Source organism: Heterocephalus glaber, unplaced genomic scaffold (genome assembly GCF_053883595.1).
Source record: "Heterocephalus glaber isolate CG9 unplaced genomic scaffold, H.glaber_assembly_v1.0 deba00001472, whole genome shotgun sequence".
NCBI classification, from domain to species: Eukaryota; Metazoa; Chordata; class Mammalia; order Rodentia; family Bathyergidae; genus Heterocephalus; species Heterocephalus glaber.
The window spans coordinates 82,292,498-82,312,666 of record NW_028258315.1 but is presented as its reverse complement, the minus strand read 5'-3'; the positions used below and the strand labels follow the sequence as shown (position 1 = coordinate 82,312,666).

The 20,169-nt window shown below is 41.6% G+C and overlaps 1 protein-coding gene across 7 annotated transcripts in view; it reads right to left on the bottom strand.

The window, feature by feature from the left end:
• The window catches only part of Efhb (EF-hand domain family member B), a 55,848-nt gene that overhangs the window by 9,394 nt on the left and 26,285 nt on the right, over positions 1-20,169 (bottom strand). For 3 of the 7 annotated variants that reach the window (XM_087182223.1, XM_087182220.1, XM_087182224.1), the window contains 4 exons: positions 17,711-17,889; positions 10,844-11,054; positions 6,951-7,163; positions 5,126-5,307 (listed from right to left, as the gene is read on the bottom strand). In XM_087182223.1, the coding sequence (XP_087038349.1) occupies positions 5,126-5,307; positions 6,951-7,163; positions 10,844-11,054; positions 17,711-17,889 (785 nt within the window). The remainder of the gene's footprint in view (positions 1-5,125; positions 5,308-6,950; positions 7,164-10,843; positions 11,055-17,710; positions 17,890-20,169) is intronic. The other 4 variants (XM_087182222.1, XM_087182225.1, XM_087182227.1 and 1 more) reach the window with 3 other exon arrangements.

The following is a 20,169-nucleotide window of genomic DNA, read 5'->3' as shown; positions in this document are numbered from 1 at the left end:
ACTGAACTAAATCCCCAGCATTCACCATTCTTATTCAGTATAGTTCTGGAAACATTAGCCAGAGCATTTAGACAAAACAAAGAAATAAAAGGAATGAGGGTAGGAAAGGAAGAAGTTAAATCATCATTATTTGCCGATGACATGATACTCTATATAGAAGACCCAAAAAACTCCATTGAAAGACTTCTATATGTGATAACCAAATTCAGTACCACAGCTGGATACAAAGTCAACATTCAAAAATCAACAGCATTTCTGTACATAAATAACAAAATCACTGAGAGAGAAATTAGAGAAACAATACCTTTCACAGTAACATCCAAAAAAATGAAATACCTAAGAAGCAATCTAATGAAGAAGTAAAAGACTTCTACATTGAAAACTACAGTACTCTGTAAAAGGAAATCAAAGAGGATATCAGAAAATGGAAAGCTATCCCTTGCTCTTGACTAGGAAGAACCCACATTGTGAAAATGGCCATATCTCAAAAATTCTTATAGACATTTAATGCAATCCCAATCAAAATACCAATAGCATACTTCACAGAATTAGAGAAAACAATCCTAAAATTCATTTGGAACCAGAAGAGACCTAGAAGAGCAAACAAAATTCTAGGCAACAAAGGCAAGGCAAGGGACATCACAATCTCTGACTTGAAATTATATTACAAAGCTACTGTGATAAAAAACAGCATGGTGCTGGCAAAAAAAAAAAAAAAAAAAAAAACAGGCCCAAGGATTAATGGGGCAGATTAGAAGATGCAGAAACAATCCTGTTGTGGTGAGGGTTTGCAAGGGAATAGATTTACTACAGGACACATAATGTTTTAGTATATGTGCTGCCGAAGTGAGCACCAGGACACATAATTTATAGGATTATTTTATAATATTCACCCATAAAGTCAAATGCAGAGGAGTGCAAGAGATCTAGCCCCACACTAGAGACTCAGAGAATCCAGCCAAGGGCCTGGATCCCACAGCAATGTCCCACACAAATCCAGCTGAGGCCTAGAGTCCAAGGCAATAGCCTCCATGAATCCAGCCAGTGGCCCTAGAGCCCATAACAATATCTCATGCTTATCCGACTGAGGATCTGCACCAGGAAGGCCCAGAGGCCAGTGGTGGAAGCTAGAAAGTCTGCCCTGGCAGGATGAAGGATTTGTACCACCAGGCTGAGGGATCTACACTGGAGCTCATGGCAAAGATCAGAGCTCCCATGACAAGAACAGTCATTCCCAGCAACAGTGAGGACCCCAGCTCCTCCTACAAAGAGAGAACAGCCAAGTTCACACCAGGAAAATCACCCACAGAAAACTTCTCCAAGAAAATCAACAGCCAACCATCTTCCCCTCCAATTCTCTTTCTATGGCCTTGGCAATAATTTTCAGATCAGTCTTCCACAACCAGACTAAGCTGACTCAGTTCAGCTGGTGTTCCAAGTTGACCATTAGTTAATCCACCACAAACTCCTAACACACTCACACTTTATCTCTGACAAAGGAGCCAAACACCCTCATTGGAAGAAGCATAGCCTCTTTAATAAATGCTCCTGGAAAAACTGGCTTTCCACATACCAAAGATTAAAACTAGACCTATATCTATCACCATGCACTAAACTCAAATAAAAATGGGTCAAAGATCTAAGTATTAAAACAGAAACACTAGACCTGCTGGAAGATAGAACAGGTAGAACTCTTGAAGACCTTGGTGTAGGCAAAAACTTTATGAACAAACCCTCAATCACACAGGAACTATACCAAAGAATCAACAACTGGGATGTCACCTTAGTAAAAAGCTTTTACACAAAAAAAGAAACCATCAACACAGCGAAGAGACAGCCCACAGTGCAGGAAAAAATTTTTGCCAGCCATTCCTCAAAGGACTAATATCTAGAACATATAAAGAACTCAAAAAAATCAGAATCCCCCCAATTTAAAGACCCAATCCAAAAATGGGCATCTGAAATGAACAGACACTTCTTGGATGAAGAAGTACAAACAGGATGTGAGGGCGATCTGGCTGCAACATCTGTCACCTCATTGATCCCCAGGGTTGATTCCGCTGATCTGGCTGGCTAGGCGAGTGTCCCCTTCCTCCATCACCGCTCCGTGTGCATCCCTCCCGAAGCTGCACGCTCCGTCGAAGAGGATGACCACCCCCGATAGAGGAAGACCATTTCCTCGCTCATAGGTATATGAGTAACTGTGCTCCCCTGCTAAAACCTCCAAACAAGCTCTCAAGAAGTACAAACAAATAAATATATGAAAAAATGTTCAACTCACTAGTCATTTGAGAGATGCAAATTAAAACAATGCTCAGATTCCATCGCACTCCAGAAAGAATGGCTGCTATCAAGAAATCAACCAATAACAAAAGCTGACACGGCTATGGGGAAAAATTAACCCTTCTCCACTGTTAGTGTGAGTGCACTCTGGTGCAACTACAGTGGAAATCAGTGTGGAGATTGCTCAAAAAACTAAAACTACAGCTTCCATTTGACCCAGCTATTCCCCATTCTTCTTGAAAGAATTAAAAGCATCATACCACAGTGATATATGCACACTCATGTTTATAGCAGCACAGTTTGTAATAGCTAAATCTTGGAAATAGCCCAAATGCCTATCAACCAACAAATGGATAAAGATGTGGTTTTTGTGTACAGTAGAGCACTATGCTGCCATAAAAAAGGATAAACTTGAGACATTTATAGCTAAATGCATGCAGCTTGAGACCATACTCTTAAGTGAAATAAATCAGACATACATGTTTAAATACTGAATTGTTTCTCTGATGTGAGAAACCGAAAGTGTAAATAAGGACCAAAATGTATAATGGATATTGGGAAATATGAAGAAAATGTTCACATGAGAAGGGAAACAAGGGAGGGTGAAAGGGGAAAGGAAGGAAGGGACAAGAACAAAAAAGAGAATAGAAGGAAAAAATAGAAACAAAGCTTTTGTAAACAAGGAGGGAAAGAAAGATTGAAGGGAGGGGAGGGGAATGGGAAAAAAAAGAAGATGCAAGAAGGTACAAATTCCCTATGATGAATGATATCATTATGTATATCTAAAATATACCAATGAAAATTTTTTAAAACAAATGAAATTTAATTTAAAAGAAGAAATATACTTACTGTGAAGAATACAGACAAAAAGAGGAAAATGAGAAAAAAAGTAAATAAGAAAGCCAAAGAAAGGGAATAGTTGCAGAATATGTCTATTAAACAGAATATCAACAATAAAAAAACTCCTGGAATAAAAGAATCGAAAATGAACACAGTATGTCATATGCCCAGATGTGGTGATGCACACCTGTAATCCCAGGACTCTGGGAGGCTGAGGCAGGAAAGCGGCAAGTTTGAGCCCAGCTTGGACTACTTAATGAGAACCTGTTTCACCCCCAAATTTTAAAAAGGGGGCTGGTGAACTAGCTCAGTGTGAACGCCCTAGTACGGGGGGGGGGGGGTACGTTATATGCCAATTCCCCAAAACAAATATCACTCTTCTGTATTACAAATGTGTAGTAATAATAAACAACAAATTTAAATAAGTAACTATGTAAGGTGCCTTAGAAATGACGTGCCTTAGTGGACAAGTGGCAGTATAATCAAATACAAATGAAATACTGAAATTCTAAAGAGCGGAGCTGCTAGCAACTGCAGCGATACAACAAAAACACTCCAACACCCACCTACACTTACACCGCTGCTGTCCTTCTCTGCACACCGGAGAGCCCTCACTGCTGTCCAGCACCCCGCGCGGCCTCCCTGCTCCTCGGCAGGCGCTCACTGCTCAGCGCGGTCAGCAGCGAGCAGCGCACTGCGAAAGCTAATCCTCAGTGAAAGCTGCCCACTCTCCACTTACTGTCAGCCCTTGAGCCCTTTTGATCTAGCTGTGAGAAAAAGGATGACTTCCTAGTCAGACTTTCTAGGCATTATGAAACAAGCAGATTTTTGTGGGGTTTTTGTAGTTAGTTGTTTTTTGGTTTGAGTCTGTGTGTGTGTTTGCTTGGTTTTGTTCTGCAATCCCGGAAGTCCTATCCCACAGGCTTTTCAGAGTGACTGAGGGAAGTGAAACAGTCTGGGAGTGTCTCTCCTCTGACCCGAGTGGGGTCAGCCACCAGGCCTCTTCTCTGAGTTCCTCCTCCTCCCTCCCCTGCCTGGGTGGCAGTGAATAGTAGAAATGAATCTGTTGTTAGCCAGGCATGGCGGCACACGCCCTAATCTCAGCATTCTAGAAGGCTGAGGCGGAAGGATCGCAAGTTAGAGCCCAGCCTGGGTAATCTATCCATTTAGCAAGATCCTGTTTCAAACTTTAAAATAAAAAAAGGCTGAGGATGTAGCTCCATGGCAGAGCACTTGGCCTAGTACACATGAGGCCCTGGGTTTAATCCTGAATGCTGAAAAAAAGAAAAAAGAAACAAAACAAAACAAAATGCATGCCCTGACATGGTGTGGCAAGAGAACAGAATGTTTCATTTATTTGTTTTTAGGATACAATATTTCTAATCAATGTTTCAGGTAATCTGAGACATATATCACTGGATAGAAAGGATGGTAGAGCAGCCCTCCTTTTGCCTACTCTGTGATTTCAGAGGCCCCTAGGCCCTCAGGATACTTACACAAACCAGGGGCTGGTCCTTTTCCCTTTTCCCAATTAAGAACAGTTTGAATGTTTTAGAAAATACTTTGCTTTTTAATACACCATCTACCATGAATATACAACACGAATGAAATGCTTCCTGTCACGTAATAAATTCTTTTTTATCAGTACATGTATTTAATATATAATGTTAACATTCCTTGTGTGGAGTTGGTACATGTACATAAAACATCCCAATTTCTTTTTTCATCCCTTATCCCTTTCCTCCCTCTCCCTCTTGATCCCTTCTCTTGAGCAAAATAAAAGGTAATGGGTAGCAGGGAGGTAGATCTTTCTCAGAATAAATTCTTATTCAGTAATTGTTCCAAAAAATGACTTGTACTAGAATGTCACAACCAAACTGAACATTACTCATCACTACTCCTATTTTGAGGGATCCTGGGGCTTTTATAACATAAAAGCTACAATTTTTTAAAGTCTAAACTAATAATTGATACGTCAGCATTTCCATCTTTGCTGCTGTACCTCTTCTTTTGATCTGGTCTTGAAGAAGTCTCTTTCAAACACTCCTTTCTGGGCAAAGATGGTAGGATGTAGTAAGCAGTACACATTGCCTTCTTCACCGTAATTAGTTCTATCACTGATGCGACGAATTCGAGGGGCGGGAATATCAGACCGAATGGTTGGAACACCACAGATGGGGTAACCTTGGTCATGAGAGAAGACACACATTCTAAGACTAAGCTGTATAACACAGTAGCCAATAGCCACTTGCAGCTACTGACTGCTCAGAATGTGGCTAGTCTCAACTGCAACATGCTTTAAGAGTAAAATTCAGTCCTAGTACAAAAGGAACAATCTACGCCAGGCATGGTAGTGCACACCTGTAATCCCAGCACTTGGGAGGCTGAGGCAGGAGAATCACCATGAGTTCAAGGCCAGCCTGGGCTACATAGTGAGTTCAAGGGCACCCTGAACTACACAGTGAGGCCCTGTCTCAAAATAAAAAAAATGATGCAAAATATTTAATGATGAATTGCTGAAATGATGTTTTGGATATATGCACTATCAAAATTAATTTCATGCATTCCTGTTTTAATGTACTAGAAATCTTTATAATGCATAGATTATTCAAATTACATTTATCCTGAGCAGCATTATTCTAAAGGGAGTGGCATGATTTCATTACACTAGAATGTGTAACATGTCTATAAAATCCAGTTGACAGGGCCAGGCATTTAGCTCAGTGGCCTGCCTCACAAGTGCAAGGTCCTGAATTCCATCCCTGGTACTGGAAAAAATCCAGTTGACAAAAATATGTACATCTTTCATCTACTCCTTAGTCCAAGGAAGTGAACCTGAACAGCCATAGTCTCTCTAAATAAACAATATTCATGCACATTTTTTAGATGTGGGTGTGCGATGCTTAATCTTGACTGTCAATTTGATTGGACTGAGAGACAAATACAAGGTGTTAGGGCCTGAACTGCATCCTCTCAAAATTCATGCATCACAGTCCCAACCTTGGAGCCAGGTATGGGGACACGCACTTTCAATCCCAGCACCTGGGAGGTTGAGGCAGGACAATCACAAATTTTAGGCCATCTTGGACTATATAGTGAGTTCAAGGCCAGCCTGAACTACCACATAGCAAGACCCTATCTCACCTCCCCCCAAACAATCATTTTATTTGGGTCACCATTAGCAGTTCAGCTAACATTTATGTGAGACTTTCTAAATGGTTAGGATATAAAATTAAGTATATGGCCCAAGGCCTTGAGGAATGTACAATTTTATTTATTTTTTTTTTTTTTGGTACTAGGGATGAAACTCAGGACCTTGTGCTTGCAAGGCAGGCAGTGGCACCACTGAGCTAAATCCCTGGCCCAGAATGTACAATCTAATACACAGTGCAGCTGAGAACAATGCAGGGACAAAGGACACTTCACTTCCATGTTTGCTGATACTGTTAAAACTTGACAGGGCCAGAGATTTAGCTCAGTGGTTTTGCCACCTGCTGTGAAAGCGCAAGGACCCAAGTTTGAGCCCCGGTACCAAAAAAAAAAAAACTTGACAAATAGCTGGGCATGGTGCCACAGGCCTATAATCTCAGCACTCAGGAGGCTGAGGCAGGAGGATTACTGCAAGTTCGAGGACAGCCTACTCTACATAGTGAGTTCAAGACCAGCCTGAATTACACAGTGAGACCCTGTCTCAAAAAAAAAAAGAAAAAGGGCCAGGGATTTAGCTCAGTGGTGCCACCACCTGCCTCTCAAGCCCAAGGTCCCAAGTTCGATGCCCAATATGGAAAAAAAAAAAAAAAACTTGACAAATAAGACGAGGTACTTACAGATAGAAGGAATAGCTCCTACAACTGCATTGATCTCAGAAGAGCTTGTCTTATAGCAGTCAGACACTTTATCGCCTGGTCTCTGAAGCCTCAGGAGAGTCTTTTCTGAGCTCCCTGGTTCTGTGAAGACAATATCTTCAGGCTTTATCAGAAGAGTTGGCTTGGTCTCTTCCACGTTAGCCTCAGCAGGGTTTGTGCAATCTGGTTTTCTACCTTCAAGAAAAATGGGAAAGAAGAAAACCGCAGGAGGAAGACTTTATTATTTGGCATTTGCTGCTCTGCGACAGATGGGCTTTGCATGTGGTCTCTTCCAGTAGAAACTGAGGGAAGACAAAGCACCACTGATGCTAAAACAGCACCATAAATGTCATATACCAGATAATCTGAGCAAGGCCTAGCATTACCTTTTGCCACTCCACTTACTGTATCCTAGAATAAAGCTTCCAAATCCAAGAAACCAAAAGTAAACATAGAACCCATTCTTTTCCTTCCTTTTTTTTTTTTTTTTTTGGTACCGGGGATCAAACTTGGGTCCTTGTGCTTGGAAGGCAGGGGGGCGGAACCAACTGAGGTAAATCCCCGGCCCTCTTCTTTTTTTTTTTTTTTTAATTAGAGCATATTCTCATAACTTGGACTATAGAGTTATTCCTAAAACTGTGTCACAGGAAAGACAAAGAAAGCATATTCGGCATTGAAAGTTCCACTCCCTTGCCTGGGGGCTGGGGAACGTGTATTTCAATACCCAGAGGGGTAATGAGAGCTCACTGTGAGCTCAGGACTTGATTATATAACTAACCGCTACCAACTGGCATATAAAGAAAACCCACAGCTAAGATGTGGCTCAGTGTAAAAAGTATGCTTAGCATGCACAAAGCTCTGCGTTCAACTCCCAGCATCAGATTGCGGGGAGCGGCGGAGGGGGTCTTCTCCGCAAATTTTCTTTTTTTTTTTTGGTACCGGGGATTGAACTCGGGTCCTTGTGCTTTCGAGGAAGGCAGCGGAACCACTGAGCTAAATCCCCAGCCCTCTGAAAATTTTCTTTGAGGAGTCAATTCTCAAATTTAAGAGTAAATTCCCACGGCATCCCTTTCAAAGATCCGGCTACTTCATAGATACCACTAGAGGGCACTGTGGTGTTTGAATCGCCAAAAGAACATAAAGTTCTGAAAAGTCCAAGCAAGGGTTGTACAAGTAAGCAGTATGCCAATATCAAAGAAAGGTGGGAATGTGGCAAATCAGAAAATAAAGCCTCAACCAGACGTACTGGCACCTGCCTGTAATCCTGGCACTTGGGAGGCTGAGACAGGGCAACCTAGTGAATCCAAGACCAGCCTGAACCTCAACAGCAAGACATTGTCTCAAAAAAGCCAAAAGAAAATACATGCCTCTCTAAAAGAAAATTCATGTACAATTTTTGCCATGAAAGCATTCAGATCCAGAGTTCCAGATCCTCTAACACTCCCCCACCCCTGCACAACAAAAAGCAGAAATCTGGACAAAGTCTGAAAAATAGTTCCTCAGGAAACTGAAAACCACTGTTTTAGAGAGCTTATCCCCTTTCTTCCCAAAGACCCGTAAGACAGAATTTGAGAGATGAAAATCATGGCGAAACATTCCTGGACCCCTTCTGGCTCTACTGGCCACTAACTTGCAGTTTCTACCCTAGTATCCTGGAAGATAAAAGCCTTAAGAATGCCACTGGAAACAACTGAAGTTGGGATCCAAAAAGTAAGAACAATTTGAAGAACTATCTCATTTGTCAACAGGCTTCTGCATTCCCCTACTAGTTCCCCCACTATTTATTCCAAGAAAAGGGAAACTGGTCTTTCTCCTTATTTCTGAAAGAGTTGGGGTAGAGTTGTTTTCTATAAAAAGCTCAATTAGGTAGAGAATTCTGCTGCTGAGTGAACAGAATGGAAGGGCTGTTACAGACAACATTAAGGGCTTACACCATCAATAGAGACCAAGGCCTTGCAGAGAGGGGTAACCCAGGGAAACAAAGAGAAATGAAAAGTCTTTGCTTTTTAGAGGAGAGATATTCCAAGGGGAAATAAAAGTGTAAACAACCTTTTTCAAAAGTTAATCCTCTCTAATAATCAAGTTATGAAAATTAAAGCAAATGAGGTATCATTATATACCAACTAAATGATAATAATGTTTGAAATAACACTCAATGGTAGCAAGATTAGAATAAAACCTTCTCACAGGCTAGGGTGATAAAATTGCAAATTGGTACAATCATTTAGAAAAGCAAAATGAAAAGAGAAAGAGTTACTTCTGGGACAATAATAACATTCATAAGAAATGAGATGTAATTAGAAATAGAAAGCTTTTCAAGAGATGATAATCATAGCATTACCCATATTACATTTAAAATATCTAGAATAACCTAAATTTCAAAGACTGAAGAAATGATTTAGTAAATCACAGTAGACCAGCATGAGGGAACTGAAAATGGAGTTTACGGAAACCGTAAAAATATCTCTTCCTACCATTGAAATTTGAAAGCTAAGGTTTATTTTCTTCCTCTTTTCTTTTTTGTTTTTGTTTTTTATTTCAAAACCTAAGTTTTTAAAAAAAGTAGAAATGGTATGTTCATTGTTATTTTATGTATGTCTAAAATACATACATATACACATTTTCATACATCTATACCTCTATATCGATAATGATATAGGAGAATAATATGGAAACATGAAAACATTTGAATCAAAAGTAAAAATTATGGTGTTTTTATTTTTATGCAATTTTTTTCAGGTTTTGTTTTCTGAGACAGGGTCTCACTACCTAGTCCACCCTGGCCTCCAACTCGCTCTACCTCAGCCCCCCAAATGCTGGGATCATAGTTATGCACCACCATACCCAGCTGTACAGAATCTTATTTGTCTTACTGGGGATTGAACCCAAGACCTTTTTACAGAGCTACATTGCCAGCCATTTTTTTAATTGAGACAGGGTCTTACTAAGTTGCTAAACTGCCCAGACTAGGTTTGAATTTGTGATCCTCCTACCTCAGCATCCCAGTATGCTGGGATTACAGGTGTGCACCACCATACCCCACTCCAGGTGTACAAAACTTTTTAAATCAGTTTTTCTTATGTCAAAACCTATTCCACTATCAATTTTTCCTGATGAAAGGGACTAACTACTCTAAGAGTAGTTTTCAAGGAATTTTTTTAAGAATTATATTTGGAACTTCTACATACATTTTACTTTCAATTTTTTTTCCTTTTTTCAAGTACTAGGATCAAACCTAGGGCACTCTATCAATGAGCTACATTCCCACCCCTTCTTAATTTTTAATTTTGAGACTAGGTCTCATTAAATTTCCAGGCAGGCCTGGCACTTAGAATTATCCTCCCTCAGCCTCCCAAGTAGCTGAGATTACAGGCAGGCACCACCACACCTGGCTGCTTTCATTTTGTAATAATAATATATGGTTCCAAGTTTAAAAGATATAAAACATACATTAAAAATGGATCTCATTGCCACCTTGTTTCTTATTCAGCTAATTCCCTCTCCCTGTGAATAACAAATGTTATTGGCATCTTTCCTACTCTTCCACAGATATTCTATGCATAAGCAGATAAATGAGTATGTGTGTGTACTTTTTCTTTTTTATATAATATTAAAATTGGCAAGAGTTGAGCTCCTAAAAAATGAAAATATGAAGGCCTATTTAAGAGTTCACCAAACTTCAAATATTAATTACCTTTGCCAGGCATGTAGCACCCGCCTATAATTCCAGCACTCAGAAGGCTGAGGCAGGAGGACTGCCTGTGAGTTCAAGGCCAGCTTGGACTACATAGGGAGTTCACGACCAGCCTGAACTACATATCGAGACCCTGTCTCAAAAATAAATAAATAAATAAATAAAAATTAAAATGAAATACCTTTAATAATGACCCTCTCTTCATACTCTTTAAGAGGCATACTGTCTTTCCAGTTAAGAAAATTTGCAAATTCCAGGTAGTTAATCAAGCCATCATTGTCCACATCACAGTAGTCAAACAGCTGGCTGAGAAGTGTCTCATCTAGATGATGCAAGTTGGCCTGGTCACAGGCTTCCCGCAGCTCTGCCTTGTCTATCATCCCATCTCCCTTCTGTTAGACGTGAAGCAAGAAGAGATGGAGTAATGAGCAGTGCTGTCTTCGAGGCTAAGCACTGTCCATTATTTAGCTTAAATGAAAAGAAATAGTCCACCACACAAACTCAAAGAATGTGTCTGTTTTCACAAGACAGGAGCCCATGATCGACCCTCATTGAGTCAGCCTGATAAAGACACAATAATTTCAACCCTGGTCAGAGAAGGGGGTGCCTCAGGACCTTTGTTCCTTCCCTTTTTTTGTGTGGCATTGAGGATTGAAGCCAGGGCCTCCCACTTGCCAAGCACATCATCTGTCACTGAACTACACTCCCAGCCCCCACTCTGGTTTAATCATTTTCTTTACATTATGCTGTTTACATTGGCATAGCATGGGTACAATCATGACATCTGCCTGCCATTTCATTTGACCAGTGCTGTGTGCTTTTGACTATTCTTTTACAAAGTTTTTTTAGCACTTTCCATGTCTCAACTGGGCCATAGATGGTCTTCACTTCATTGTGAGGTAGATTCAAAGACAGTTGCCTGATAGTGCTTGGTAACACTCCTAAGGACAAGGAGAAACTGAGCCGGGTGTAGTGGTGCATGCCTGTAATCTCAGCACTAGGGAGGCTGAGGCAGGAAGATCACCATGAGTTTGAGGCCAGCATAAGCTAATAGTGAGTTCAAAGCCAGCCTGAACTACAGACCAAGATTCTGTGTCCAAACAAATGAAAAAACAAGAAAGTGCCAAACAGCTGTTATTTCCTATTGTAACAATTAACACTACGATTCACTCTGGCCAGTAATTCCAGCTACTCGGGTTCAGGAGGCAACAAAGCAACTTAGCAAGAATCTGGCCCAAAATAAAAAATTTCTCAAAGGGTTGGGAGTGTACTTCAGTGCAAAGGCCCTGGGTTCAATCCCTAGTACTGAAAAAATAAATAAAAATAATAAGATTCATTCTGAAAAATATGAGAAAAGGAAAAAAATGGAAACAAAATCTTTGCAAATAGGGAAGGGTGGAGGGGGTGAAGGGAGGGCAGGGGAATGAGGAAACAAATAAGACCCATGATACTCATGTAATGGTACAAGATCCCAATGATGAATGTAACTGTATTTTATACCTAAAATGTACCAATAAACTTAATGGGGGAAAAAAAAAGATTCATTCTGGCAGGGAGAGGAAAGGGAAAGTCTCTTTTCATAAAAGAATTAAAGACAGAAGCACCTACACTGAGGAAGAATGGAGGGGAATTCCATGAGGGCTCTGAGCAGGAACTTCAGCTGATTCACTTGGAAGATGAGGGGACAGAGCACACAATGCTTGTTAAGGAACAATGACAACAGCTGAGGTATCTCAACCCACAGCCTCTCTGGATGACTATCAAACCAATCTTAAATCCATTCAAAGATGACAGTGAAGAGCTGCTTGAGGTTGCAGGTGTAGCTCAGTGGTAGAGTCACTTGCCTAGCACGTGCTCTGGCTGAGTTCAAGCCCCCAGTGTTTTAAATTACTTTCTTTTTGCTGGGACAAAATGCCCGACACCTTCAAGTTAAAGGATGAGAGGTTTATTTTAGCCCACAGTTTGTAGAGGTTTCAGGTCATGGTCAGCTGGTTTCAAGGCAGGGCAGCATGGTAGAGGGGCATCACAGAGGAGAAGCAATCCATGGCATGGTAGGCAGGAAGCAGCAAACAGTGAGCCTCCCTTTCCCTTTTTAGTTCATCCAGACTACAAGCCTATTGGTTAGTCCCACCCACAGGTGAGATTCCCATTATCCACACCCAGAACTATGCTAAACCAATCAATAGACTAATCCAGGTATCACACCCTTAATCCAGTATCACATACCAATGATCCAACCACCTCCCAAAAGCCCCACCTATGAGTACAGGGGCTTTGGGGGGACATTTAGATACAAGCCATAACACCATAAAAAAAAAGTTTTTCATTTTATTGTTTATTTGTTGTAGTGGATTCTGGCTGCTCTAAGGGACCTTGGCCTCCCCTGCCCCACCCCCAGAGAGACGCTCAAAGGGAAACTATGAATGAATCCTTGAATAGCATTCAAGCTGTAAGTGTCCAGGATTGGATTTACAATGCTGATGAAGGGAATCCCCTGCAGAATGATTCAGACCCAATGAACACTACATCCATTTCGGCAGTCAGACCAGCAGCCCTGGAAAAGTTCCTTAAGCCTCATGTTGAAACAGAATATGAACTGAAAACATATTATCTTGACAACACAGTTACAAATGCCTGGGGTTAATGTAAACACCTATATAAAAAGTCTCTACTGCAGGCCAAAGTCAGCCAATACAAACTTCATATCTCTAGCTAAAAGAGCAATTTGGAGGGAAGCTACTGAATCAAGAGGTTCACAAAACCAAAATAGATGCTGCCAGTAATGATGACCTTGCTGCCTAATACAAGGGTTTGTGTAGACTGAAAACACTGGTGTTTTGTTTCATTGAGCTATGTGCATCCATAATCGTCCTGGGATTTGGGCAGGTTTCACAGGGAAGAATGAAAGCCAACAATGGGGCTGGAGTACTTGTTCACATGAACAAGGTCCTGGGTTCAATCCTTAGCATCAAAAAATAAATAAATAAATAAGCCAAGAAAGTATTACCACTGTGGCTTCTATGGCTGAATAGGTACTGATGTTCCACATGCCTGTGTTGTGAAGCTCATAAGTGCTGGAAGAAATTATCCTGATCTAGAAGACCTGCATTTAGAGAACTTCTGGTACTTTGGGGCCCTCACAACCCTAATGACTTCTTGGACCTCAAAGTCTCCATTACTGGTGATTCTGCTAATTAGACCCTCTGGAAAAGAAAGACAAACTCTGTGCCAAACTTGTGACTCCTGGCAAAAGTTGACTCATTTATCTTGTAGTGGGAGAAGAGGCATCACACAGAGAGACACTGCCCCATGCTCCCAACACTTTCCTGAACTGCCTCAAAACTACTGAAGGTACCTCTACTAATGCTGATGCTTTTTCAGGTTATGGAATTGCTGTTTTACTCAACTATCTCCAGTCACAAAAGTAGGGCATGTTATGGCTTGTGTCTAGATGCCCTCCTCAAAGCTTCATGTGCTTATTGGTGGGAGCTTTGGGAGGTGGCTGGATCTAGGGTGTGTGATGCTGGGATTAAATTGTGTGGTGCTGGGATTAAGGGTGTGTGATTACCAAATTAGTTCACTGCTTGGTCTAACATACTTCTGGGTGTGGATAATGCGAAGGGTCACCCTGGGTATGGGTCATACCACCCAAAGGGCCAGTAGCCTGGAAGTGATAGAAGGAAGTGCCTTTTGCTGCTGCTGTGGTGCTGCTTGCTTGCTTGCTGCTTTGCCGTCTCCTGCCTGCTTGCCATCGACTGTTTCTCCTCTGTGATGCCCTTCTGCCATGCCATCCTGCCTTGGACCCAGGTGATGATAGCCTAAAACTTTCTACAAAATGTGAGCTGAAATCAACCTTTCCCCCTTTAAATTTGATTGTTGGGTATTTTGTCTCAGCAACAAGAAAAGTAATTGCTGGGGGTGGTGGTGAGGACAGCTGAGGCAGGAGGATTGCTGTGAGTCTGAGGCCAGACTAAACTACATAGTGAGAACCTATCTAAAAAACAAACAAACAAACAAAAATAACTAAAACAGGGTCCATCAAATTATCTCAGTCTTTTGCTTTCTTTTCTGGCCTACTTTTAGTCTGACAATGATAGACCTTATAGCACAAAAGCTACTCAACAGTGAAATATCAGTTACGGTGTTAGATGAAGCTACCTGCTCTTTAACATCCATTGCCATCTGGTATTATTGAGCACTAGAATAACATTCTCAAAAACTGTCTACCTTTCTCACCAGCTGCTGATCCACAGACATTTGTAGAACCAGTTTGGTCCCTCAATGCTGCTGTTCTCAACTGCTTCCTGAATAATAATCAAAATAAAAGAGGCAGGGATAATAAAGACCTCTTTTGAAAATTCAATATTCTGCCACGACCATTCCTGGTCGATACATCATTTTGCTCCCAATAGCAACCCCAGGCCAGCATAGGTGGTCCACTCACCTGGTAGCAACCAGGCACAAGGATTCTAGGGGCTGGGCATAAAGCTCAGTAGTAAAGGACTCTCAGCGAGAGCAAGGCCCTGAGTTCAACTCCCAATACAACAAAAAAGGAGGGAGGGGATTCTAAAGGCTCTAAACAATTTTATTTTGGCCACTTGATTCTCTTGTTGGATTGAGATGGTCTCAGATTATAAGCATAATAACCACTTGATTGAGCCCACTGTTCACCAAGTTTTCCCATGATGGCCAAATCAGGGAATGAAATGGTTGTCTGAGACTTTTCTAAAAAGAAATCTCTGGGCTGGGGATTTAGCTCAGTGGTTTCACCACCTGCTGCGCAAGCGCAAGGGCCCAAGTTCGATTCCCGGTACCACAAAAAATAAATAAATAAAAATAAAAAGAAATCTCCATTCCAGACAAAAGGTCTAGGTGGGAATAGGGAATGACTGGGGGAAAGGTGAAGTTATTGTTACTGGAACAAGACACACTGTCTTTGTGGAACTGGAGGGAGAGCAGCAATCGAGCTGTAAGAGAGAGACAATCTCAGACCTCTGATGTTCAGGGGAGAGGGGGACATTATTTTGTCTTCCAGCCTCTTCCCTGAAGACTGCATCAGGAAGGAAAAGCTCTGGTAAGCTCTCCCACACTGTTAGAAATAACATAAGTTTGACTGACTGACTGCCAGGAAGTTCTGTCCACAATTTGCTATTGCACTGCTGGAGACCAAATGTTGGGCTTTGAGCCTGCTAGACAAGCAGGGCTTCCTTCACCCCTGGCCCTCCCTCTGTCCACAGCCTGAGTGCCATTCTCAGTGTTACTGCAAAATCTACTGGAAACAGCAGAGAATGACCCTAGTTATTGCACCTCCCGCACAGAACACCTCTAGTTATCTTCCCACACCCCCTTTTTGGTCATTCCATAGGGTGAGGGAATACTTTTATTCCACAGAGTGAGCGGATGCCATCAGTAAGTAGATACCATCAGGTGTGGCATGGACAAACTGACTGCCCTCAAGCAGGCCCTCCAGAAACAAGTACTGGAAGCAATTACTGAACTGAGCTCTGAGAACCCTAGGCCTATCAGCAAAACTTATTTTAGGAGACTATTCTAGTTTTACGTTAACAGTGTTTGCATATTGGCAACTAATGTATTACTTAAGTCAGCACAAATTACCAGGTTCTACCTCTGCTTAATTAGACAGTTAATTAAAAGAGAAAATAATCAGCTAACTTGCATTGGTAAGAACATCCATCATGAATTACATAGTGTACTACAGCTACAAGCCAAAAGCCCTGGTTGCAATTTTGAGTTTATCACAATATTTGGCCCTCATTCTACTCCAGCGGTTCGCTGTGTATGTTTAACAACCAGCTCTTTGGGAGCCAGAGGGAACAGAAGCCTAATCTGCAGCAGTTGCTGCTCCCCATGGTATAGGTGCTCTCATCGGGGTCAGTTTCTAACTACCACTGGAACATCAACTGCCTTGCAAACTTCCTAAAATCTCAACAGTATGCTCTCTCAAACCCACTCTAGCACACCACAGCTACTTTAATTTATGGTTAACTCCTCTAGATTTCAAGTTTCCTAAGTGGAAGGTTCACTCGATATCTAGAATGATGTTTGATGTGTCATGGGTCTTCAACAAAAAATAAAATTAATTTTGTAAGCCAAGAGTCATTTAGGAAATCATAGTTTATTTGCTCTGTTTTTTTTTTACTATTAAATTAAATCTGGGCATCCAAAAATATCAGATTCAAATAATCAAAAATTATCTTACAGCTGTACTAGACTCACATCTTATTACCCTCTCAATAAAAAGCTCGTTAAGGGCACTGAACAATGCATTGTGCATATTAAAAGTTAACTATTTAAAAGGTATATCAGTAATTTCCTCCCTGCTTAATTTAATTTTATCATAAGGAATGTTCCTGGTGGTCTATTCAGATAATCAACAGCTATTAAGATGATCATATTTTCTATAATTACATTTAAAATTAAGAATTTTAAAAAGCAAAGCACTATGTATTGCAGCAGGTTGTCTTATTCATGTCACTATGGTGTAAATTTCCTCCCATATCCTCTGGGTGAGATATCTAGATCTGCATGAAGAGGGCTGGGGGTGTAGCTCAGTGATAGAGCACCTGCCTAGCATATGTGAAACCCTGGGAGCATGCCGCAACTTAATGATCCACAATAGTGGCTCTCAGACTTACAGATCAGAAACGTCTGGAGTGCATGCTAAAATTGCAGGCTCTGTCTCCAGAGCTCTGAATTCAGTGGATCTGTGGCAGGCTTGGAATGTGCATTTCTAACAAGTTCCCAAGTATGCTGATCGTGGTAGAGGAACCACATCTGACAAGCACTAATCTACACCAGAGGTCAGCAAATTTTTAGTAACAGCCAAAGGATAAATTTTCTGTTGCTACTACTCAACTCTGCATATGTAGAACCAAAACAGCCACAGGTAATACTTAAAAGGGACATGAAAATGTTTCAATTAAACTTTACTTAGAAAAACAAGTGGTGGGCTAGACTGGGCCTACTGGCCATAGTTTGCTGACCCATGTTCCACAACACCTGCTGAGATTTGTCAGCCCACACATACATCAGAAACTGCTCTCCTACTGGCCTTGTCATAGTGCCTGAAGGCCGCCAGCAAAGTGTCAAAGTTTTGATAATTAAATTTCTTCAAGTGATGTCGAACTGCAGCAATCAGGGCTCGCTGTCTGTCCTTCCCTCGAAGATACTCGCCTGGGAGTCTATTATGGATGAGATCACCAGCTCCTGGGAAAGAGAGGAAATGTCTTTCATGCGAATTTAAAGTCTGTCAATATATTTTTCTATCAAGAGAAAGAGAGAGCTAGCAGTTTCTGTGAATGGAAAAGCTCAAATCTAACTCTGAGGCTATTATGAATCCTTGTGTATAAAAACTACATAAAATTGTTAAAAGTATTTCTATTCTATATCACTTCTCTACTCAAGGAAAAAAATATCTAGAAACATAAAATGGCCGGGGGGAGCATCACATCAGCCTCATTCAGCTATTACATCCTCTCCAAAGCCAATGAAGTGCTCAACTTCAGTACCTCTTGGGCCACTTCTTTTTTTTGGTACGGGGGGATTGAACTCGGGACCTCGAACTTGCCAGGCAGGTGCTGTGCCACTGAGCTAAATCCTACAATGCTGAGGATCTGAAAGCTGAGACTGATTTCAAGTGAGGAATGTCAGTGAGCCTGAATTGGCTGAACTTATGGGATCCCTTATAAAAAATAAACTCCAATTCTCTCTTGCCCCTCTAGTTTCCAGCGGGCCTTCAGTCTGCCTGCCCAATTCCTGCTTCTCAGCCCTGCCTCCCCCAGAACTCCAGTGTCCCTAGAAGTCTACCCCTCCCACCAACTGCGAGCGAGTCCTAACCCACAGCCCAAATAGAGCTAACCATGCTGTGCTGGCTGCTGGGCATAGCCAGAGGAGACGTTCTGCCTCTATTCATTTTCTCCTGACCTACACCTGTCCCCCTTCTGCCAAACACTCTTCAGCTTTCCCGGAATTAAGGTCATTCTGACAGTTAACTGTGGTAAACTGGATGGATTAATTTAAATGGCAACACTCCATGCAGTTCAAGGCAAGTAATATCTATACCTACTGGGCCGGGGATTTAGCTCAGTGGTTCTGCCGCCTGCCTCAGAAGTGCAAGGACCTGAGTTCAATCCCTGGTACCAAAAAAAAAATCTACACCTACTCTGTGTAAGACATAATAAGAGCCTTTCCAGGTGATTCTCCCCACTACCTCCATGATAGGCTCTCACTTTGTTATGCAGGTCTTCAAAGTTCCAGTCCTCCTGCTTCAGCCTCCTGAGTAGCTGGAATTACAGGTGTGTGCCACCATGCCCAACTGTAAAGGGTCTCTTTTATTTGGTTGAGGTTTTTTGTTGGTTTGCTTTTTTTTTTTTTGGTACCAGGGATCGAACTCAGGACCTTCCGCTTGCTCGGCAGGCACCAGAACCACTGAGCTAAATCCCCGGCTGCTTTGGTTTTTTGAGACAGGGTCTCCCTATGTAGTTCAGGCAATCCTCCTGCCTCAGCCTCCTGAGTGCTGGGATTACAGATGTGCTCTACCACACTGGGTAGGGTTTCTTTTAATAGGTACTCCTAGGGCCAGGGATTTAGCTCAGTGGTTCCGCCACCTGCCTCCCAAGCACAAGGTCCCGAGTTCGATCCCCGGTACCAAAAAAAAATAGGTACTCCTAGCACCTGTAAATTGCTTATGTATTATAAAATCAGGAGCCAATTATCTGATTAAATTCTTTTGTGGAAAGACCCTCAGGATGGGGGGCAATTTTTGTTTTATGATTTTTGAGACAGGGTCTCACTGTGTAGCTCAGGCTGGCCTCAAACTTGTGGCGATGCTCCTGCCTCAGCCTCCCAAGTGCTGGGATCACAGGCATGCGCCACCACGCCCGGCCTACAGCAACATTTCTCTGTCATACACCATGCCATGCCATCAAGCCTTAGAACCAACCAACTATGGACTAAAATTCCTACAAACTGTGAGCTAAAATAAACATCTCCTTCTTTAAGTTGTAGGTGTTAGGTACAGTGGTATCTCAGTTCATGAACTTAATTTGTTCTATGACTTCAGAGAAGATAGAAGTGTTTGTGTTTGGGTGGGGAAGATGGTCACCATTGTGTCCGTCACCCAGTGTGGAGTTTGTGAACCGAAGCAAATTTTGTCAAACATTTTTGTTTGAGAAGCGAATTGTTTGTGAATAGAAGCATTCGTGAACCAAGGTATTACTGGACTTTGTCTCAGTGGGAAGAAAAAAAAATTTAAAACCTTAACTACACCTAAGATACTTATTACAAGGGCTTTAAACCTGTAATATGAAAAAAAGACCTTTCTTGCCTTAAATATTTTTCTCATTAGTGTTAATGCAACATTTTAACGCTTTAAAATTAGAAGCCTCTAGAGGCAGAGGCAGGAAGATTGGCATAGTTGGAGGCCAGCCTGAAGTACACAGTGAGACCTTGGCTCAAAAACAAACAAATATGCTTGGGGTGATAGCG